General features: G+C 37.6%; 1 protein-coding gene across 1 annotated transcript in view; it reads right to left on the bottom strand.

Annotated features, from left to right (window-relative positions):
- Positions 1-22,291, bottom strand: part of LOC114649427 (neuroendocrine convertase 1-like) — a 591,637-nt gene that overhangs the window by 123,800 nt on the left and 445,546 nt on the right. The window contains exon 4 of the mRNA XM_051924736.1: positions 2,507-2,588. Within this exon, the coding sequence (XP_051780696.1) occupies positions 2,507-2,588 (82 nt within the window). The remainder of the gene's footprint in view (positions 1-2,506; positions 2,589-22,291) is intronic.

Genomic DNA, 22,291 nt, shown 5'->3' with positions numbered 1-22,291 from the left:
CACACACCAAGCACACACTAGGGCCAATTTAGAATCGCCAATCCACCTAACCTGCATGTCTTTGGACTGTGGGAGGAAACCGGAGCGCCCGGAGGAAACCTACGCAGACACGGGGAGAATATGCAAACTCCACGCAGGGAGGACCCGGGAAGCGAACTCAGGTCCCCAGGTCTCCCAACTGCGAGGCAGCAGCACTACCCACTGCGCCACCGTGCCGCCCAGCTATAAATACTTTCATCCAAAATACTATAATAGACAGCTTTAGTTAAAACTTCCCATCCAGCCATGTGTTTCCTCAGATCTCTTGAACCAGCCAACTAAATGGCAGCCTTCAGTCAGCTGGTGTTTCCCCAGTTATGGAGCACTAAAGTGCTAAACAGGCTGAGAAAAGACAGAATACTGATAATACACTAGAAATCAACTACTGTCTTTGTCCAGCATTACATAACACATTCATTATTACTGTAGTAAATAAAATGTCCGCAGAGCATAAGAATAACATGTCATTTCTGACTAAAGTGTCTGAAGTAACAAAAATATGTACACATAAGCAGTGCAATTGCGAACTGTCCAATGAGGCATTACTTCCAGCCTCCACAAATAAAACAGAGACTAATGGTGTTAAATTTTTAAAAATGCTAATACATAGCTTAGTGCTTATTGCACATTTTACTTTTCTATCAGATTTCTTACCTCAGTGTCTTTTTGTTTTGATGGTGTTAAGAGAATGAAACCTATGAAAACCAGTAGGGACCACCTAAATATTTTTTTTAACGGGGAAATATTAAAATGTGCTGTATAAACAGTGATCAATTGAATGGGTGGTTTGGGAGGATTGGGATTGATTTGTCACAGCTAAATCCCAGCCTGGAAGATCCAGGATTGACTCTCAGTCTGATCACTATCTGTGGGATTTTGCACTTTCTCCTTGTGTTCCCATGGGGCTTTTTTTGGGTGTTCCAGTTTCCACCCTCATTCTACAGACATGGAGTTTATCTGGCAGCTCTAAATTGTCTAGGTATGGCTGTGTGTATAGGGGTGTTCAATTCATAGTCAGTTTCTGTCCTTCACCTATGGCTGATACAATTGGCTCTATCCTCCTGTAACTCCATAAAGGGCAATTTTGCTTTAGAAAGTGGATAGAAAGAAGGACTGACTGACTGAAATAAACAGTGTGAATGGTAAAGTTGTGCTGCAACTACATCCGGCTTCCAGTGTTCAGACTAAACATGATAAACACATTCAGTTTCATTTGATTTATTTTTGCATAGTGCTTTTCACAGAATGCAGGCACCGAGCATTGCACTAAAGGTAGATGCAGATAGAAACTTTACAAATTACTAATTACATAATGAGTACACATAAAAACACAAGTTTGTTTAACCAGACAGAAAAACAAGGTAGTTTAAAACTGATTAACATACAAACAGTCCAGCCATATCTGTCCATTATTCATTGTTGAACTATACATCACATCATTTTTGGTTCTATAATACTTGAACGAGTTACTGTCCTTTTCAGCTCATCACATGCTGTACACGTATTTGAAATGTCCAATGTGCAGATGATGTCCTCTATGAGTGGTTAAGAAGAGCAGAAGGTCACATTTTGTTTTATTTCCTCTCAATAAGGAGTTTTGAGCAGTGTATAGTACAATGTAAAAGATGCTGTACAAGCTACTGTTGTTTAGCAACACCTTTTCATTTGTCTAGGTTAAGAAGACAGCCATCATATTTTACCTTTGTCATCAGAGGCATGTCATATATTTTCATATTTTGAGGACCTGTCTGTCTGACTTAGGACACTCAGACTGATTCATGGAATAGGTTCTTGAGAACTAAACCCCAGTATACCACAGTCTCATGTGGGAGGGGTATTTTATCCATACATTACAAAGATTACCTATTCAGATCATAACATTTATGTTTTTAACTATAGAAATGTCGCTAGGGTATTAGTCTGAAAGTGTCAGAATTCTCTGCATTCTCACGAATAACAATACTCACAATTCCTGGTTAATTATTAATTAGGAGCCTCAGTACTATGCAGTGGCAGTCCCGCCTCCTCTAAGTACTGTATCTGCAGGACTACGTGAGCGCAGCTCTCTCACTGCCATCCTGCCTTTCATGTCTGCAGTAAAGATCACACTGCTGAAGGGGCACTGATACAACAAGCCTCTTTAGGTCACCTATTCAGAAAAACCATTTGCAAAGCATCTAAAAATATTTTCAAATATAACACCCTCTCTGGCTAAAGCCATTTCTTCATAAATTACAGAATGTGTTACAGTCATTTTTCCAGTTGTAACCACTCACAACAGAATGGAGCGTCTTACTGATGGTAAAAACAGTCCTCTTGGGCCTCACTCCATAAGCAGACAGTAATAGAGCTTCCAATTAATTACTATTCCATGAAGCATTCTGATAACCACTACGCTCTGCTTAGTAAGCACTTTACTTCCTGACAGCTTAAAGATGAATTGTGCTACAGATACTATAGTACATACCACCATGAGTCCTGTCATCGTAGCTTAGGATTGCTGCACGTTTGTCTCTATAATGGGCTGTCTGATGCTTCACCCACTTTACCTAAAAGAAAGAGAAGAACAAACATATTGTAGGTTAAAATGTAAAATGCTTCATTAGCTACAGCTGTGTGCAAGGTAGACAGTGAGAATGCTGAAATTAGCTGTAGGCTTTGAAATTATCTTTCACTTATTTGTTTTTAACCCTGCTGCAAGAAAAGTTAAACAGATTCTACAGTCTTACTTTAGGGAAACACTTGTGTAGGGCCTCTAGTGGCAACAATTGGGTATAAGGTACAGTATGTTGTACTGTACTGAATTACAATTCCCACATTTTCTTATTCGAGTGATGTGAAAGTGGGGTTATTTTGCCAGTTGCGACACTAGTGCAATAAGAAAGCTGGCTGTAAGCAGAATTACAGGGCATGCTAGAGTACACATATGTCAAATATTTCAAGGATAAAAGACTATATGTGGAATTTAAATTTAATAGTACTGTCACATGTACAGAGTACACTGAAATAATAGGTAATGGACAATGTATCTTCTCCCATTACCTGACACAATAAAAGATGCTGAATATAACTGGGATACATCAGTCTACATGGATGATGTAAATGGATGCTGCATGTGGTTAATATGGAGATTTTATCAACCATCCACTTTCTTAACTTAGCAAGAACCTTTTTTGTAAAGAAAGCCAGTCCCTGGAAAGCCACACTAAGGCACCAACCACACTTCCTATTACCAGGCCAATTTTGAGACGCCAGCTAGTTTAGAATGCAATTCTGTGAAGTTAAACTCCACAACCTTGACAAAACCCACCCGGGCACGGGGAGGTGATGACAATTCCAAACAGAAATTGGAATGAGACCAAAATTCCTGTAGCTTTAAGACTGCAGTATTACTCATGCACAATCCCTGAGTTTTACCTCAGTATCAATTAAATTAATTATTAAGAGGGATTCAACAGTGACAGAGGGTGTATCATTGCTACCTTTCCTAAAAGCCCATGTAAATATCATTGCAAACTACCAAGAGGGAGTTTCCTTTAGTACATTGAGTGAAATCATTGGAGTTGGGACATACCCTGATGCACTTCACAACCAGCCACAACCCACTACCATTATAAACAGTAACATCTGGAAACCTACAGATGGCAGCCTGTGATCCAGACCCGGTGCTTGAGAAACAAAGCTCTAAATAACAGAAGCCATTAAAGTCAATAATACCTCGATGACAATTGTACTCAGAAGCATCAGGTTGAGCAGTCTTTTGTTTTGGTTTACCATCATGTGACCTGGGTTTTCCTTTCAAAATATTGTGCTTAAAACTATCTTTACTTTCAAATAATTTAGCCAAGGCCGGTATATATTTCATCGACGTCTAGTTGGAGACCATGTAAAACTTTGCGACTACTGGCACAATTTCAGCTTTCCGAAATATCAGGAGCGTGATGCATTTTGACCGCCAATTGATGTGCTGCCTTCTTCCTTTTTCCATTCTGTTTTCGCATGACAAACATGAGACATCAGACAGTGAAGCCTCTCTTTTATGTTGCAGTGTAAAACACCCACTTTTCTTCTTTCCTTTCAGCTACATTGCATGCACTATAATTCTGGCTGAGCAGTCACATTTACAATAGCCGATCTCTATGATTTAGGATTGTCATGGTAATTTGCAAACTGGTTTGAATGCGTCACTCGGGATGTCTACATAACTAGAGGTCATGGAAGTACATTATGACAGTCATCTATCTATCTATCTATCTATCTATCTATCTATCTATCTATCTATCTATCTATCTATCTATCTATCTATCTATCTATCTATCTATCTATCTATCTATCTATCTATCGACATGCTGAGATTATGTAAATGTTATGAGATTATGTTAAGTCTATGATTGAACATTTCTGGCAAAGTCATGTATTGCCTAACAGAAGTGGGGCTGAATGTGTACAAGGGTGTGGCATTGTCAATTCATTTTTACCGTAGTTGTAAAATTAAACAATACGCTGTGATTCCAGGCTGGACAGCCCTATTTTTTATTAAATGACTTGCCTAATACAAAGATATATTGTAGGGTGCATTTAAAAATGGTGGTGGGTTATGTAATAATGTATTAAGGTATTTTGGATATCTGTATAGTACAACAAACAACAATTCCACAAGCCTGCTTCAAATAGACTATCAGGGCAAGGACACTATAGAAATTGTGAAAAAATATTATGAATGTACTGTATAAGGGAGAAGAGCAAACTCCTAAAAGTGTAAGGAGAAGGAATTCATTAAATTTACTCTTTATGAAGAATTTGAAATTGTGTGGAATCAAGATGGGAATGAGGACATGAATATACTGAACAACATAGCATAGCAGAGTGTAAGAGAAGGTCTACCATGGAGCAAATCAGGAGTAAATACAGATAAGAAGAAAATGTTGCACTTGTGAATTGGGAGTGCAAATCATTCAAAGAGATAACAGAAACAGGTGGAACAGAAGTGGACAAGGCTATGTGATGGACAGAATATAAGAAGTGACCTAGTTATGTACGGAATAAATTGAAAACACTGAAACAAGTGACTCCATTTAAAGACCAATAATGTGTCATTTTAACATTAGACATGTAACACTGAGGTGGGTGAGAAATGAAAGTGTTAATATGAATGCTTTATGGACAACGGTGCAAAGGCAGAGCAAAGAAAAGTATTGTAACAAGGGTAGAAACAAAGGGAATGGCAATCATGTAAAAAGAAGTGTCATCAGAAATTAAGTATATGAGGCTTGAATAACAAGAGAAGAAACCATGAACACAGAGGAAAGGAAGTAAAATGGAAATGAAGTAGGATATTTTATGTGTGTTAAAATTGAAAAGAGTAATGAAAGCACCATAAATGTTGTGGTGTAATGCGTACAGTGGATCCAAGGTCCAAGAAAAGCAGACTGGGATTATTGGAAATTACGAGGGCAATCCCAAAAGTAAGGTCTCCAAAGCAGTGGGGACGTAGAGAAACTGTTCGTACGGCTGTTGGCCACACTGTTGTGATTGGTGCTTCCTCCACTCCCAAACAAGCATGCGCGGCTTCGCTGGGATGCTCAATCTTGGCTTGGCAGCCCTTGAAAATGGAGCTCCCGTTGAACGCTACCGCCAAGTGCGAAGTTCGCGCAATTATTCGATTTTTGAAGGCAAAAGGCGTTAAACCGTTTGAAATTCATCGCCAATTGACGGAACTGTATGCACAGTCATGCATGGATGTCAAAAATGTTCGCAAGTGGTATAGAGAGTTTACAGCCGGTTGTACTGATATTCATGACGAACAAAGGAGCGGGAGGCCGTCAATTTCCGACGAGATAGTCACGAAGGTTGAGGAAAACATGCGTAAAGATCGGCGGATCACTCTGGATGCTCTCTGCATTTTGGTTCCTGAGATTTCCCAAAGCACCATCCACAGGATTTTAATGGAAAAGTTGCAATATCGGAAGGTGTGCACAATATGGGTACCACGTATGCTGACAGAAGACCCACTCACCCTATAGTCCAGACTTGGCACCCAGGGGCCACCACCTGTTTCCTAAGTTGAAAGAACAGTTGTCCGGAAGGCGATTCTGCTCCGACGAAGAGGTGAAAGATGAGGTTCAAGGCTTCCTGAAGGACATGGCGGTGAGCTGGTATGACATGGGCATTCTAAAACTACCACAGCGTCTACAAAAATGCATCGCCCGAAATGGCAATTATGTAGAAAAATAAATAATTCTTAAACCTTTAAAATGATGTAAATATTATAGAAAATAAATGGTTGTTTGTATTTCTAAAAAAATAGGAGACCTTACTTTTGGGATTGCTCTCGTACATAACAAAAGGGAATACTGTTAAAAATAAAGTAAAGTAAATGAAGGGAGACCAAACATATACATGTTTTGTTTTCATTTAGTGAATTTTAGATAGGAAAAAAAACTGGTTAATAAGTGGAATGGTGAACAAAAAATAGGAAAAGAAATGCCAGCTATGCTCTGAAAAAAAGCTATCTGACATATCTACATATATAATTCACTAAGTCCATGGCAAGCAAGACGCACGCAAGACAGCCACGCCCGCCAACTCACAGAGCCCCTCCCACCAACAATTCACTAAGCAGCCGACCATGGCACACGCACGTCAGAGCCCCACCCACCAACAATTCGCGCGAGAGCGAAAGCATTTGCCAACAATGTTTTCATTAATCAAGAACAAAAGTCGGAGGTTCAAAGACGATCACATACCGTCGTAGTTCCGACCATAAACGATGCCGACTGGCGATCTGGCGGCGTTATTCCCATGATCCGCCGGGCAACCAAAGCTGAAACTTAAAGGAACTGATGGAAGGGCACCACCAGGTGTGGAGCCTTTGGCTTAATTAGACTCAACACGGGAAACCTCACCCGGCCCGGACAAAAAGAACAATGAAAAGTCAACATGGCTCAGAGGTGCATGTGGACTGTAGCAGATGCGAAACCGATTGAGGCGGTGTTTAGAAAATGAATAGTCAATGTGACTCACAAGTGCATGTGGACTGTACACAGACGAAAGCAATTCAGGTGAGTAGTTGGGGGCGGGCACATGAGTAGGCAGTGCGTACTGAACGATGACTAAGAGATGACTGTTCACCTATCAATACATCGTCCTCACCGGGCATCCTTCCCCTCACACCCCGTTCCGCCCTCCACGCGCGACTGCCATCCAGCCCTGTCCCTCGCTTTGGGAGGTGGGGGTGCAGCGGCGGTCCTCCAGTTTTCAGTCACGGGCAATTGTATGTTGCTCTCTCCAGAGTTCCCTTACAGTTGTATCCTCAAACCCACCCCATAAGAAGAAGCATGTTTGTTACGGATGTGAATCGCTGTATGCAGCGTGTAAAACAGTTTGTTTGTTGCGGATGTGAATCACTGTATGCGGCGTGCAAAACAGTTTGCGAGGGGTATCCCATGGTCTTACAGTTGGTGGGCGGGTCTCTGTTAGTTGCTCTTGCGAGCGGGCACATGACCAGGCAGTGTGTATGCTTCGAGAGCGAGGGTGGACGCGACAGGACCATCTAAGAAGAATCATATTTGTCGCGGATGTGAATCACTGTATACAGCGTGTAAAACAACTTGTTTGTTGCGGATGTGAATTGCTGTATGCAGCGTGTAAAACAGTTTGCGAGGGGTATCCCATGGTCTTAGCAGTGTCTATGCTTCGATGTGAATCGCTGTATGAAGCATGTAAAACGCTGTATTGTATGTTGCCCTCTCCAGAGTTCCATCTTTTCATTCACCTACAGTTGTATCCTCAAAACCAACCCCATTTGGACAACTGTGTCTTTCAGGAAGTGTTCACCCATCAATACATAATTATGCGGCGTATGCTATGCCGCGGGTTGGCTAGTGTGAAGTAATAGAATAAAAATAAGATAGAATGTTTAATTTTCAGTGATTGGTTGCTTCAAAGTCATATAAGAATGACACACTATGGTCTGTCTGCTTCAGTACAGCAGTCAATCTGGAAAAGTGTCTTGCCTTGTGCACAGTGCTTAAAGATTACACACTGATTTTTGGTCAAAATGATTTGCTTGGACAGGACTGAACAGTGGCCTATACAATGAACAGCAATTCTCCAAAAGATTGGTATTATGTGTTCCAATGCACATACCTTATAATTAACAAATAGCACTGACTTGAACTTGTAAATTGTATAATACAGTATCCAGACCTGCTATTGATGATGATTTTAACCCTGGTGATTTGAGAGATATGATCATCTGTTCTCTGGAAGTTAAAATCAACCCCATAACAATAATATTGCCAGCCACTCCAAAGTTAAATATTCTGACAAAACACTAAGCTTCAGATCTTAGATTAGTCACTGGCTAATACCTCTGTGGAATGTCAACAGATATTCCAATTTTCTCTCACTTCACTGAAGACCAGTATGTAAGTTTGATTGGTGACTCTAAAACAGCCTAATATGAATGGGTGTGCCTTATAATGGACTAGCTGCCAATAAAGGGCTGGCTTACACGGTCGATGGTAAGTTGTGAGAGGGACTCAAGATGAAATTAAATTCTTCTTACGATCATATTCCTTATTCTAGAGTACACTGGAGTAATGTAATTCTGTTTATTTTCTGACAGAGCAATTCACAAATTTGCTCCTGGGCAGTGCAGGTCACTCATGTCCCCAACCCTTAAGCCAGCACTGGAATGCTGTTGCCTAATGTACAGCTTCCTGCATCATATCCAGGGCTACTGGAACAGTCTCTAGCTTCAACCCTGGCTTGAAAAAGTAAAGCAGATATATAAAGTGAATTAGCATTTTTTTCAATACAAGGTTTTTAGTAAAATAAATAAATGTCTTTGTTAAAATGATTGATAAAAAATAATCTGTAGACTACATGGACAACAACATTTTTAATCAAAGTTAATTCCTAGTGCTTTGGTGCAGTGGGTGTAAACTAATCATTATCTCATGTTTTCATTAGACTGATTGTTCATTTCTCATATTATTCAACAGCATGGCACTGACAGAATAATTTATCCTTTAGTATGATTAAAGTTATCCACTGAAGAATTAACTATTTGATCTACTATAGAGGCAACCCGCACAATGTAGCCTACATGAATTCCATGGATTTAGTGATCAGTCATACCTACAATTTTACAAAATCTGTAATCCGCAATGTTCGTCAAAAAGAAACAAAACAAATAAAATATTGTAACAGTGTATTTTCCATATTGAATAAATCTATAATAACAATACTTAATGAACAATTTAGTTCATTTTATACTCCCTTTTAGCAATTTCAGAGCCAAAGTATGAAGGCCCAGTGGTTAGTCTTGCTACTTCACAGCTCTAGACTCCTAGGTTTGAATTCTGCATATTATCCAGGGATTTCTCCAGGTACTCCAGTTTTTGTCACAAGTTTTCATGTTAGCTTAACCAATTAATCCAAATCAGAACTGGTATTTTTGTTTATACTCACTAACATCTACAGATACACACTGGAGTGTAGTGATGTACTGAAATGAAAATCTTCAGACAAAACAGAATTTAGGAAAACACAGGGCTGAGATGCTGAATACCTATTTTTCCATTTATGTTTTGCCCATTTGTTGTTTGTGCCATTGTATAACACACAAATGAAATCAATTTCACTTTTATTGTTAATGAAACAGAAGAATAAAACTACAAGTAGATGAACTGAGATCTTTTTGGATTTTTAAGCAGAATTTCTTAACTCTGATTTGTTGGCTTCTGGTATAATGGTTTGTGACCAAATAAATAAAATAAAGTAATGTGCAAAAAACTGAACTGAAAATATATAAATGAATGAATAAATAAAACAGTAACAAAATATAATAAATATCAAACAATGTAAAATTTTTCTTCATACCAGAAAATAGAAAAAAAAAATAGAAAAAACAGCATAACAGTGAAGATGAAGAAGTACCAACAGGTTGGCCAACTTACCTTGGCTAGAATGAGTGTAATATTGCAATTTGCTGGCTTTAAATTTGAAGATCTTGCAGCCAGCCATTAGCAATCTGTTTGTACGCTTCCACTGATTTATAGCTTTTAAACGCATGCAAAATGTATGCACTGAGTCCATATGCTACTGGGTGCTCACTCCAGTCCTTGGCTAGCAAGTGGAACAGACCCACATTTTTTATTATTCAACTTGTTTAAATAGCTTTCTTTATGCTCTGAATTTTTCATCCGTCTATTATTCCTTCTTTTCCCTTCATTTCTCCTTTTGCTTTTGTAAAAGTGTTATATTCACACTCTGTCACTACAATTGGCATTCGTCATTGTAAACAAACCAATAGAATCCTCCAATGATACCACTGATGCGACAAAATGGTGTGATGTATTGCTCATTTCCAACATCCAAAATAAGAATATGAGAGCAGAGGAAGAAGTGTCACACATTTGGACAAAAGATCTGGCTTTTTTCATTTAGCAAAATACTAAATGAGCCATTTATTATTTTTTTTTACTATTTTGCCTCAAATATTTTAAGTGACTGAAAATTTAGTTCATCCCTAGTGGAACTCAGATTTACTGACTGCATCAACTTCTGGTCAAACAACTGCTCAGCATGTAACCACAAAGCATTTACATTTACTTATTTGGCTGACACTTTTATCCAAGATGTCTTATGACATTTACAATACAATTGGTTACCTTTCTTTTGGTTTTGCAATTGCAGAACAGGCAGGTCAAGTGACTTGCTCATGGTCACACAGCATCAGTAGCAGGATTGGAACCCACAACCTCAGGGTGTGAAGTCCAAAGCCTTAACCATTTCACCACACTGATTGTACTATGGAGTTGGCTCAGAATATGACTAATACACAGCAGCCTTCTGCTCAGGACATACTGTATATAACACATGCTGCCTTACAAAGACAAAACCCTCTGCCACCCTGTAGCCTCCCTTCTAAATACTGGTAAAAGCTACACAAGCATTTGCACTTACATCAGCAGATTCAGGACCAGTTTTATCTCCATAAGGATTCTCCACAGCCACACAAACTGACAAATGCAAGTTCTTGTGTAAATATGGTATGATGTTGTTTTCACTGCTTTTTTGTGTGTTGTTGGGATTGTAATACTATCAATAGTTAGACTGAAACATGCAAGTAGGAAATTTGCAGACACACAAGTAGTAAACTTGAGCTTAAAGTAACCCTGTGTGGGTATACTGTATGCGTAAAAAGCTAAGATGTTAAGATTAGATGTGATTTCGCATCTGGCTTGTCACGTAAGTTTATAAATGGAATTTTAAATTGAAGAGATGCTGTTGTCATTGCAAACTCAAGCATCAGCTCATTTCAACTAGCTTTCTTAAAAGCTGCGAACTTGAAAGATATCACAGAGAGAGCATGGAGGATCTGAAGGCTACCTTGCATCTAAAACATCTGAGAATGTAAGTGTCTCAGAGGAATGTAAAATGGGATATATTAAATATTCCTGTACTCAGCTGGTAGCAGTGAGATTACTACCACCTAAAGCGCTCTCTTAAGCCTTGTCAGGAGCAGTTTGTATGAGGGTGGAAAGGGTGAAGATCCAGATTGAAGACAAAAGTGAGTTGGAAAGGTTTCAGATCTGGTCTGCCTTCATATAATGTTTCATTGGTTTTAAATAAGGTGGATGAAGTGTCACACCTCATGGAAAGTCACAGTGAGTTCAGGTTCTTTAGCATTTGGGGTACTTTGGAGAACCAAACCTGCACTTTTATTTCAGACGGCATTATAATGATCGATGGGTGTCGTCCGATACATTCAGATAGTGTAGTAAAGGCAGAAGGCAGACAATGGTAAGACAGCTAAAATAATACAATCAGAACTAAAATGTTTAATCCAGACATTAAAATAGTGTCTGAATTCATCCACATTCCTGCCTAGAAAGATAAGTTACATCATCCTTGTTAATGTTTATTAACTCAGCAACAGATTTGATTCACTCTGCTACCAACACTCTAATGATGAATCATTCTGATTCCAAAATCCTTATGACTTCAACCAGGGGAGCTTCAGAAAGAAGAAACTCCAATAAGCATGTTCCATTTTTGGACACAACAAGTTGGACCTGCTCATTCCAATTATTAACGCCTTTATATGAAAACCTGTAGCACAACTGGGCAGATCTATAAGCCTGTTATCACAGGGAAGCAGCTATCCTATTATCCAAGCTGGGTGATCTTGTGTATTTGGGCTATTGTGGTTTGTTATAATATATAAAGTTTTCCTTAAGCTTCTATAAAGCTTTAATTTCGCATTGGGTACAAATAAAGTATTATCTATCTATCTATCTATCTATCTATCTATCTATCTATCTATCTATCTATCTATCTATCTATCTATCTATCTATCTATCTATCTATCTATCTATCTGTCACGGAGAGGTATCCTATTCAGTGTTTATTTTTTAATGATAAAAAGAGCCTGTGTCAAATCTTTGTGTTTCAGTTGCAGCACCCAAAGCAAGAGTTAAATTATTTCTGTAAATCTTTTATTTGGAAAACCTATTATTAGCTGAACAGCTTATAAAGTCAAAATACATTTGCAAATTTTATCCAAAAGTTAATTTCCATTGAGATATGTGTGCAAAAATATATTCTAATGGAATAAATAAATTTGACTTCATATCTAACACTCAAAGGAATTCATTATTTTTAACAGATTTATTTTCAGTTCTGTTTAAATACATCAGTTATTATTCAAGGTGGTGTCATGCTTAGAACTGCTCTTTTTGGAGCTGCTGGAAACTGGGTTTGAATCCCAGCTTAGTCAGTGACTGCATGGAGTTTGCATGCTTCTCCATCATTATATGGGGTTTTCACAACCAACTCCAATTTTCTCATATAAGTATATAAATGTGTCATGACTGTGCCTCCGTGGTGAGCTGTTTTCCCATACAGGGTTTACTGCTGTCTTGTGCCCAGTGATTCCAGGATATGCTGTGGTCCTTGGGAGTCTTTAATGGAAGAAAACACATGTAAGAAATGGATGGATGGAATTATTGTTCTATTACTGTGCCATGTACCAGGACTCAGTATGAAACTATTAAAACCATGGCAAAAGTATCACGGGCAGACTTTCTTTACTTAAATAATATATTAACTAATTTTAAGAGGCTGGTCATTGATTTTTTCTCTCCATAGGACAAACTGAAGAGATTGTGCCACTATAATTTCTCATCCAAAAAGGTGGGCCAATTCACATAATTGGCAGGTATTCATTTAATACTGTATGTTTCTAACTCCCAGACCTTTTGAGATATATCCTTTAAATTATTCTACTTGATAACACTTGTTATAAACATGTTTTAAAGAAAGTTGGTTAACCATACATTTGGCTTCATATGGACTATTTTTCTCCCAACCTTTGTTTTTTTTTGCATAAATTACTTATTTGTCTTGATAGTGACCAACATTCTGCATTGACCAAGCAAATATCCCCTGCAAGGGGATAGGCCAAGTTGGTAATAAAGTCCTTAGATCTCCAAAGAGCAATTTGACTTTTCTCCAGCACTTCTTATAGTAGTTTCAGCTTCCTCATTGTTTCATTTCTCCAGATCGGAGCGACCATTGTTAATTAGCTATTAATTTTTATTAAAGTGCTTTCCTTTTATTTCAACAAAGGTCTGGTTATATTAACTGCATTGCCCCCAGTTATACCTTTTTTTAGAGTTTGCGTTGAGAGATTTTAATAGGCAAGCTACCTAAATGGGCCCAGAAGAATCTCTTGATAAGTCTTACTTCCTCTACATACCTGATGCTCTGAATTTCCAGATGTGGCTCATCACTTTAACAAATGGGTTTTGAAGCCCTTGAGCCATTACTGGTCAATGAGTCATTAAATGTAGAGAAACAGTTAAGACTGCACCATAAGAGCTGGTTTAAGTCACAGAATAATTAGCTACGTTGTAGTATAATGTTGTACTATAAACAAAAATCAGAATATACGTATAGATTAAGCTCTAACCAGACTGCCTTGGTGTCTACAAGTGCTATTCACTACTGTGGTTTAGAGATTATTAGACCAGTGTGGCATAATAGATAAAACACTGGATTGTGAACCACAAGATTGTCCATTCAATCCTCACATTCCAATTGTAAAAAATGCAAGTGAACAATTAAATCCTAACTTTACTTAAATAAAGGTGCCTACCTTATTATCAAAAGTAGAACGGTTCATGGCCATACATTAACCTACTGTATGACATGGTCTCATAGCCCTTGAAGTTACGGAGCCCTCAATAAATGACAAATGGGTAGGAAACGTGGGCATAAGTTCAGAACATTGCATATACAGTAGATGGAATTTCTCATTTGTACCACTGCTTGTCATTCAGTTGGTTTGAAATCAAATCTATTTTTTTGTGATCAAATCTTTCAAAACTAATGTAAAAGCAACATAAGTTCATAGGTGAAACTAATTAACAAAAAATATTCCTCTGCTTTTGTGTTTTGTGATTGGGACTATGATGCTACAAAAATAGCTACTGATCACTGGTCATGTTTCAGTTGGGAAGGTCAAAGAGTGAGGAGTTGCAGAAGACTGACAAGGATGTCAATAAAAAGGAAAGCACCTGCACTAATGAGGACTAGGTTGCATTCAATGGACTTGTTTGGTACATGTTTTTGAACGTTCTTCTCAATGATGCTTATATTCTCATTTCTTTTCATCTCATTGTTGGAATTTTTGATTAAAGAAATTAGTTGTGAGTAATGGAATTGCAAAGGGTGTATCAAATCCCTTGATTCCTAACTTTTACTAGAATTTTATTATATTTACAGGACTATAAGTAATAAATACATAGATATCAAAGTGGAATTAAAAAGTACATGTCATACATTTCATAAGGTAAAGGAACTTCACAACCATATTAAGGTAAAAACTACTTGAAGGATACTTCACTATCATTTTTTTCACTGAAATAAATATTTTTTATTGGTTGAAAATGCAGCAGCTTATTTGAAAACCACTAATAGCTGAGAGTCTCACACAAAGTGTTAAATAATTTCTAATGCTGCAAGAGTTTGAAATAATTAGTAATATTTTGAGCTGACTCCAATACTCTACAGTATGTAGTGTTTTGCAGTTAAGAGCCAAGCAGTTGTTGGATCAGGATGTAAAGCAGCCAGAATTATTTAGAAGGCACAAAGGCACTGGTTAGTGCTTCTGCGGCATGGGTCCAGGACCCTAGATTTGAATCCCACACCCAGTAACTGTCTGTGTGGAGTAAGTCCATTCTTCTCATGTTCAAGTAGGTTGTGCAACCCCGTGCTTTTGGATCCTTAGCATGATCTGTGACTCTGGGTTCCTAGTAGTTTATAACTGAATGCAAAACAGTGAGAGAGTTCTCACAGACACTTGGAAAAGGTGCAAACATCACTGTCATTTATTACAAAAAAAAATTAATGCAAAGTGAAAAAACAATAGTTAACAAAAATAGGCATCATGCAAAATTATACTACAGTCTGCAGTGCTGAGGTGTCACCCGTTGCACGGCTGCACTTGGGTCCTAACTTGGGATCCTGAGGTGGTTCATTGTGTGGTGGGTGCAGCAATGCACTGTATCAGTGCATGCTCCCAGTGCTGCAATGACACACACACACACACACACACACACACACTGAAAAATAACTACACACCAAAAAAAAAAAGAAAATAAAGGACTATATACAAATATTTACAAGTCCTGCACTGTATGTGCTGCAGTCAAAAATAAAAAGCAAAAAGAAATAAAGGTTTCTTCCTTCCTCAAATAATTCAGTCCAGGAATCTCTTTCCTCATGGAAAAACAAAATATAAGAAGAACAATATTTACAAATTAGTGTGAACTACCGCCACTCCTCTCTTCAGCTCACCGTCTCTCCTTCTCAGATTGCCTCCACCTGGATTTAAATCGGAGGTTCTCTTCAACACCTTCTTTCTATTCGTACTACACTTCTAAATGATCTGTAGCTTAGATTGGCCCAAAGACAAGACGCCCTCTAGCGTCCACAACATTTCATAATGCTGCCCAGTTCCAGAGAACCAATCCCTGCAAACGCCACTTTCGCTCCTCCAATCCAAATCCCGCGTAATGACGATAGCCACGCTATGCCCTATCGTATTATGTGAACTTATTATAAGTTTCCCCAAAGGTTCTGCGTGCACATGATCTTTCCAGCCTTCTGCAGCACTGTCTGTTGGTGAGACTCTCTCTCCCCCTCCAGCAACTTTGATACGTGCCTACCTTCCATAGTGGCACTTTGTTGGGTTGACAGCCACGTGCACTGTTGGGATAGGCTTTTCTCAGTTGCCTTTCCAGGACGGTCTTTTTTGCCACTATGGACACACGACGCTGCTTTGAATGCACGCCTTGTGCACTCTTTAAGTATTCACAAAACTATAGGCTATAAATACTTAGCAATCTGGCCATGTACAGTATGTAAAACCTTCAACTTGGTGATATTATGGTGAAGTGCTATGGTGCTACACCACAAAGGTTTCACTCAAGTTGTTGACCCGCATTAACTGACAGTGCTATATTGCTCCCATGTATTTTGCGCATGAATGAGCACTGTGATGGATTCCTCTAGGGTTAGGTCCTACCTTGAAGCCAGTGCTGCCAGGACAGGCTCAGGGTTAGGAGTAGGGTTAGGTTTTTAGGGAAAGCAAGATGTCCATGAGCTCCGACCTAACTTGAATTAAATGGATTTGGCAATATTATGTTAGTTTGGAGTCAGGAGTGCCACCAACTATCCTTTTAACACCATTACCACCTAAAATGTTTATTTTCCTTTCCATTTCCATCCAAATCTTGTTCAACTCCAAAAATCTTGAAGATGATTTTGTAAAGTATGTATAATAGAATATAGAATAGAATAGAATGCCTTTTATTGTCACTGTACACATGTACAATAAGATTAAAAGCAGCTCCTTTCAGTGCAGACATATATGTAGAACACAACAAGTAAATAAAATAAACAAATGGTGCAAAAAGTTGCAAAAAAAAGTTCTGCAACGCTATATACAAATGGAAATAATAACAACTAAATTGAGTTATTGCACATTATTTAAATACTGGAAAGAATAAATAACTATTGCACTATTGGGTTATTGCACATAATGTAAATATTGCACAATAATGATGATCATGTGCAGTGAGTAGTAGATATTGGACCTGAGAGTAATGATATTGTACAGTATGCAGATATTACACAGTTATTATCAGTATTTGATTTGACTATGTCGCAGGTTTTGCAAATCTTGGATCCATTTTCTGAACCCACTTTGTTTATTATAGGATCGATTAAGGACAAAGTCTACTATGATAGTATCAAGCACAAGATAAGAAACAAATACCCTAGGCTAGGAAACCAAACTAATGCAGGGTACACTCAGTTACAAAGCCTATATAATCATGTCTAAACTTTATACATCTAAAAAGATAACCATGTGCATAATAACAGACTGCAGTACGTCAATTAAAAGTAATAACAATAACTTCAGAAGCAGATGCCAGGCGTTGTTAGTTTCAAAGACATCATTTGTTCCTTTTGCTTCCTTTTTTATTTTAAGGACCTCTAAGTGGCTTACACCCTGCATCACATGCAATAATTGAATTATTCTGAACCAGTTTTCTTGATGCTGATAAATAAAACTTCTGTTACTGATTTGTTTTTGGAACAGCACCAAGTGTAGTATTTGCATTATATTGAAATATTCCTATCATATTAGTTCATAATTCTTGGTAAATGTACCCTTTTATGGTGGCAGTCATATTCAAATAGACATCACATATATTTCATTGTAGCATTTATTTATGCAATAATAGCAACTTGACAGCAAACATAAACTCATGTTATCCGAGCACAATCCCTTCTGCTATTTAGTCGTCATATACATTCAGATTTCAAAATGAAACAGGTGTGAGTGAGCTAACACGTTGCTTTATTAGCAGTTGGCTCCATGACAAGTATTCGCTTCAGTTAATAACATTATCATTTAGAGAAGATGACTGTCAATTTTGTTTTCTTTTGGTCTCATCAGAACCACAAAACAACTCTCTTTCTGAAGGAAAGACTGCATTAAGTGCAGCTTCTATCTCCTGTGCTCAGAGCAGGAGGTTTAGCAAGACAAAAGCGCCTTTTGAAAAAAAGCATTTCAGTGACAATTAGTTCAAAGCACACACATTTACAATACTCATGAAAAGCATCTCTCGCTCAATTCTCTGAACAAATCATGAAATTCTTTTGTGGGTTCTAATGTCACAACAAGAAAAATATTCACATTCAGAAAAGGGCAATGCAAAATAATGTGTTTTTTTTGTGATTGGTAAAGCTTTTAGGTTGTGCATAAGTGGGGGGAGGGGGTGTGGGGGAGGGTCTGTTTCCTAACACTTTGATGTTGTAAAGGCTTTTCTCCTGCAGCATTTTCAATAGATAGCCTGCTGATAAACAAAAAATAAGAATAATATAGATACTTTTTTTTTTGCAGTGATGAATATTTCTTTATAGGTGGCACCAACAAAGACAAGAAAATGCATTTGTGTTAATTTCCTTATTCTGTTGGTTATAATCGTTAGCTTCCTAGACATTTAGTATATTCTAACAGTAATAGCTCGTGTCACAAGTTTTAATTTAGATTTGTCACCTTGTTATAAACTGCATGGAATGACTATTTTAAAAATTGCATGCTTCACTTATTACTGAACAACTAGCATTGCCCGAGTTTAAATTATAACATATATAGAACTATTAATTAGCTGCCTAATTCACATACATTCTTTTTATATTTCCTTTATTTGATTAATTAATCCCTGATTTTCCCCACTATTCAAACACCCTGAAACCCCCAAAATCCATCCATTATACCCCCACAACTCGCCTCTCTGTCAGTGGTGCACAATCGCACATTCACAGGACCTTTCCAGCAGGATACATTGATCCCAATGATTCTTTTAGTCTTGCTGACCAGATGTGTTTTCTTAAATGAGAATACTTATCTGGGGACAACCCATTAAAAAGTGTGTAGTGAATATCCTGTGCTGAAAATGCCACACCTTCAGCACTTCTTCCTAAAACACTCACCTTCAATTTCTCCAGTCTGTGTGTTTTAAACCACTGCCAAGGTTTCTGGGAGAGAGCAAAAGATACTAAAAAAAGACTTGTGGCTGAGAGAAAACAAAAAAAGCTAAAGCTCAGTAGCACAAGGTAACTGAAACTTAATAATTAATTTGCAAATTGTAATGTGGAGATAAACAGTGGATATTCTTATGGGTGTTTCCAGCAGTGGCATGCTGCCACCATTTAATGGGAGGAGAATATGACCTTTGGAAGCAGACATCCTCTGTCATTCCATTGTGGCTTCCGTTTTTGGCCAGAAACCAACTTCCATTCTCGTTGGGATCACTGGTTCCTTTAACACAGCATTTACAAAGTATATATTGAGGAATATATGCCTATACAGTGCATACATTGGATTCACAAAATATTTAGATCTCTTTTGTTTTTGCACACTTTCTTGTGTTGTAGATTTAATTTTAAATTGATCAGTTTTCCCTATTTACTAATTAATCTACACTAACTAACCCATAATGACCAAATCAAAACATTTTATTAGAAAGGTTTACAAATTTATAATTAAAAATCAAAAACTGGAGTATTAGACCCTTTCCTGTGGCACTCCAAGTTGTGGTCAAGTGCATCCTGCTTGCCTTAATTATCATTGAGATATGTCTAGAACTTGACTGAAGTCCACCTGTAGTAAATTCACACCGCATGACTGGACAAAAAACAAGTCATGATGTCCAAGGTACATGATAACAATTGATAAAACTGTGGTAATGCATAGATCAGGACAAACGTGTAAAACCATTTCTAAGTCTTGAGGTTCCCAGGGGCAGAGCAGCTTCAATGAGTATGAAGTGGAAGATGTTTGGAACCACCAGGAGTTGGCTGTCTAGCTAATTTGAGTAACCAGACAAAACAGGCTTTGGTTAAGGAGGTAACAAAGATCCCAATGGTCACTTCTAATACAAAGGCCCTCTGCTGAGATTGAAGAACCTGTCAGAAGGACAATCATCTCAACAGGACTCCAACAATCAGGCATTCGTGGCAGACTGACTAGATGAAAGCTACTCTTAAGTAAAAGACATAGGACAACCCACTTGGAGTTTGTCAAATAGCATCTAAAAGAATCTGATAACATGAAGAAAAAGATTCTCTGGTCTGATGAGACCAAAATTGAACTCTTTGGACAGGACTCCATGCACTGTGTCTGGTGAAGACCAGGCACTGCTCATTACCTGCCTAATGGCATTTTCAACAGTAAAACATTGCTGGTGGTAGCATCATACTAGGGGTGCTTCTCAGTAGCAATGACATGATAATTGAGGGAAGAATGAATGCAACCAAATTTAGAAAAGTTATTGAAAAAAAAACCTGCTTCAGAATGTACATGACCTCAGACTGGGGTGACAATTCACCATTGACTGTTTTTGCGTGGCTCAGCCAAAGCTCCTACTTTTTGTGCTTGTATATAGAATGGCCAAGCAAATAATATTTTGCATAAAGTATATCTTTCCACCAGGTCCTCACTAATTCCATTGCACATTTTTGAGAGACATTTAATAAATAATAATGAATTAATAATAAGAATTAAACATAGCTTTTTATGTAATTATTATTTTTGGCAGCTGGATCCTGAGATTTTTTAAATGGATAAAATAGAAATCAAAGATGGACAAAGGTGAATAAGTGCAGAAGGAAAAACAAGAACAAGTTAATGTAGTGGCAATGAGAAACACCCAACATCAAAAGATGACAGCAAAGGTTAATACCCTAAAAAGAAATAGCTCTTTTTCTAACAGCTAGGGATCATAATTTAAGCTCCACATACAAATATCACTTACTTGAGAGGTTCTTCATTCACACCTGCCAGAAGAGCGCTGACAGCAGCCATGTGAATGGCTCTATTACAGCCCGATAAAGTAAACAATACATCTGAGTCAATGGGGAAAGTACATTATTCCATGTCAAAACACAAGTGTGTTACCTCAAGAATGATTCTTATAGAAGTATATGGCACAAAACAAAATAAGCAAAATAAAGTATCTACCTCCAAAGCCAGTACTGCTTTTGCCATGACCTGGTGTACTGTAGGTTCAATGCCTCTCTACTTCCTTCAGTTCTCTTTGTCCATGGAATTTTGTTATTCATTGTCTTCATATTATGCTGCTTAACACTACTGTCTAGTTGCCACATTCTTGTTTCTAACCATTTCAAAAGTACTTCTCTAACTAGACTGTCACCAACATAAATGCATCGTCACCATCTTCATTCTCCCTAAAATGGTACTCAGTTTGAATTTTCATTTGTGTATCTTCTGGACGTATTCCCTCACCTTATTAGCTGGCCATTTGATTCATTAATGTTCACATTACAAACACCTTACCAGTGTGTTTCTTTTCCTTATTCAGTGTTAATGTTTCTAAAGTCTGTAATGCTATGTTCCACACCTTTTTGCTGGTGAGATGATGGTATGCAGATTTGTATTTATTATGGGTTTTTCATTATACTGTGTAATATATTTGTAGGGAAAGGAATAACTGTCACATTTTAAAAAATTACAGTGTAATTTTGTAATTTTCACACATTAATATGATTTTAATAACTATCACAAGATCTGGAAACAGACACTTAAATGTGTGTATTTATATACTGTATATATCATATTCCATAAATGTACCTCAATGTACATTGAGGTTCCTAATAGAATAAATAAAATTGGTACTCATAAGTATTATAATAAATACTGTTTAATGACTATTCTGATTTATACTTTATTTAATATTTCCTGTCTACTGACATAAGATCTCACATGTTTTTTAAAATCCATGGATGTGTGCTAAAGCTGATGACCACTATCCAAGTATGAAACCTTAATAATGACTGCAGAGTTTAGTTTAAATAGTAGGCCCTTATTGTAAAGACTTCAAAAAATATTTAAACAAACATTTTCCCTTAAGAAATAGATAATTAAGCCTCTGTTATGACTCATCTGGCATGTAAAATAAAACAACAGATTTTCTGAAGGCATAAATTTTGCCGCCGGGCTGGCAGAGACGTTAGTAGCAACAGTCAATGAAAGAAAGACAGAAACAAAGAAAGAAAACAGCATTTTCTGTTAAACACTCATAATACCAGCTGCAGGAAGTAATGGTCAAGCCCACAAGAGCTTTTTAAGTACACAGGGTCA

The sequence above is a fragment of the Erpetoichthys calabaricus genome, chromosome 3 (genome assembly GCF_900747795.2).
Source record: "Erpetoichthys calabaricus chromosome 3, fErpCal1.3, whole genome shotgun sequence".
In the NCBI taxonomy this organism is placed as follows: Eukaryota; Metazoa; Chordata; class Cladistia; order Polypteriformes; family Polypteridae; genus Erpetoichthys; species Erpetoichthys calabaricus.
Note: the sequence above shows the minus strand (reverse complement) of the source record. Positions and strands in the feature narration are given on the sequence as shown.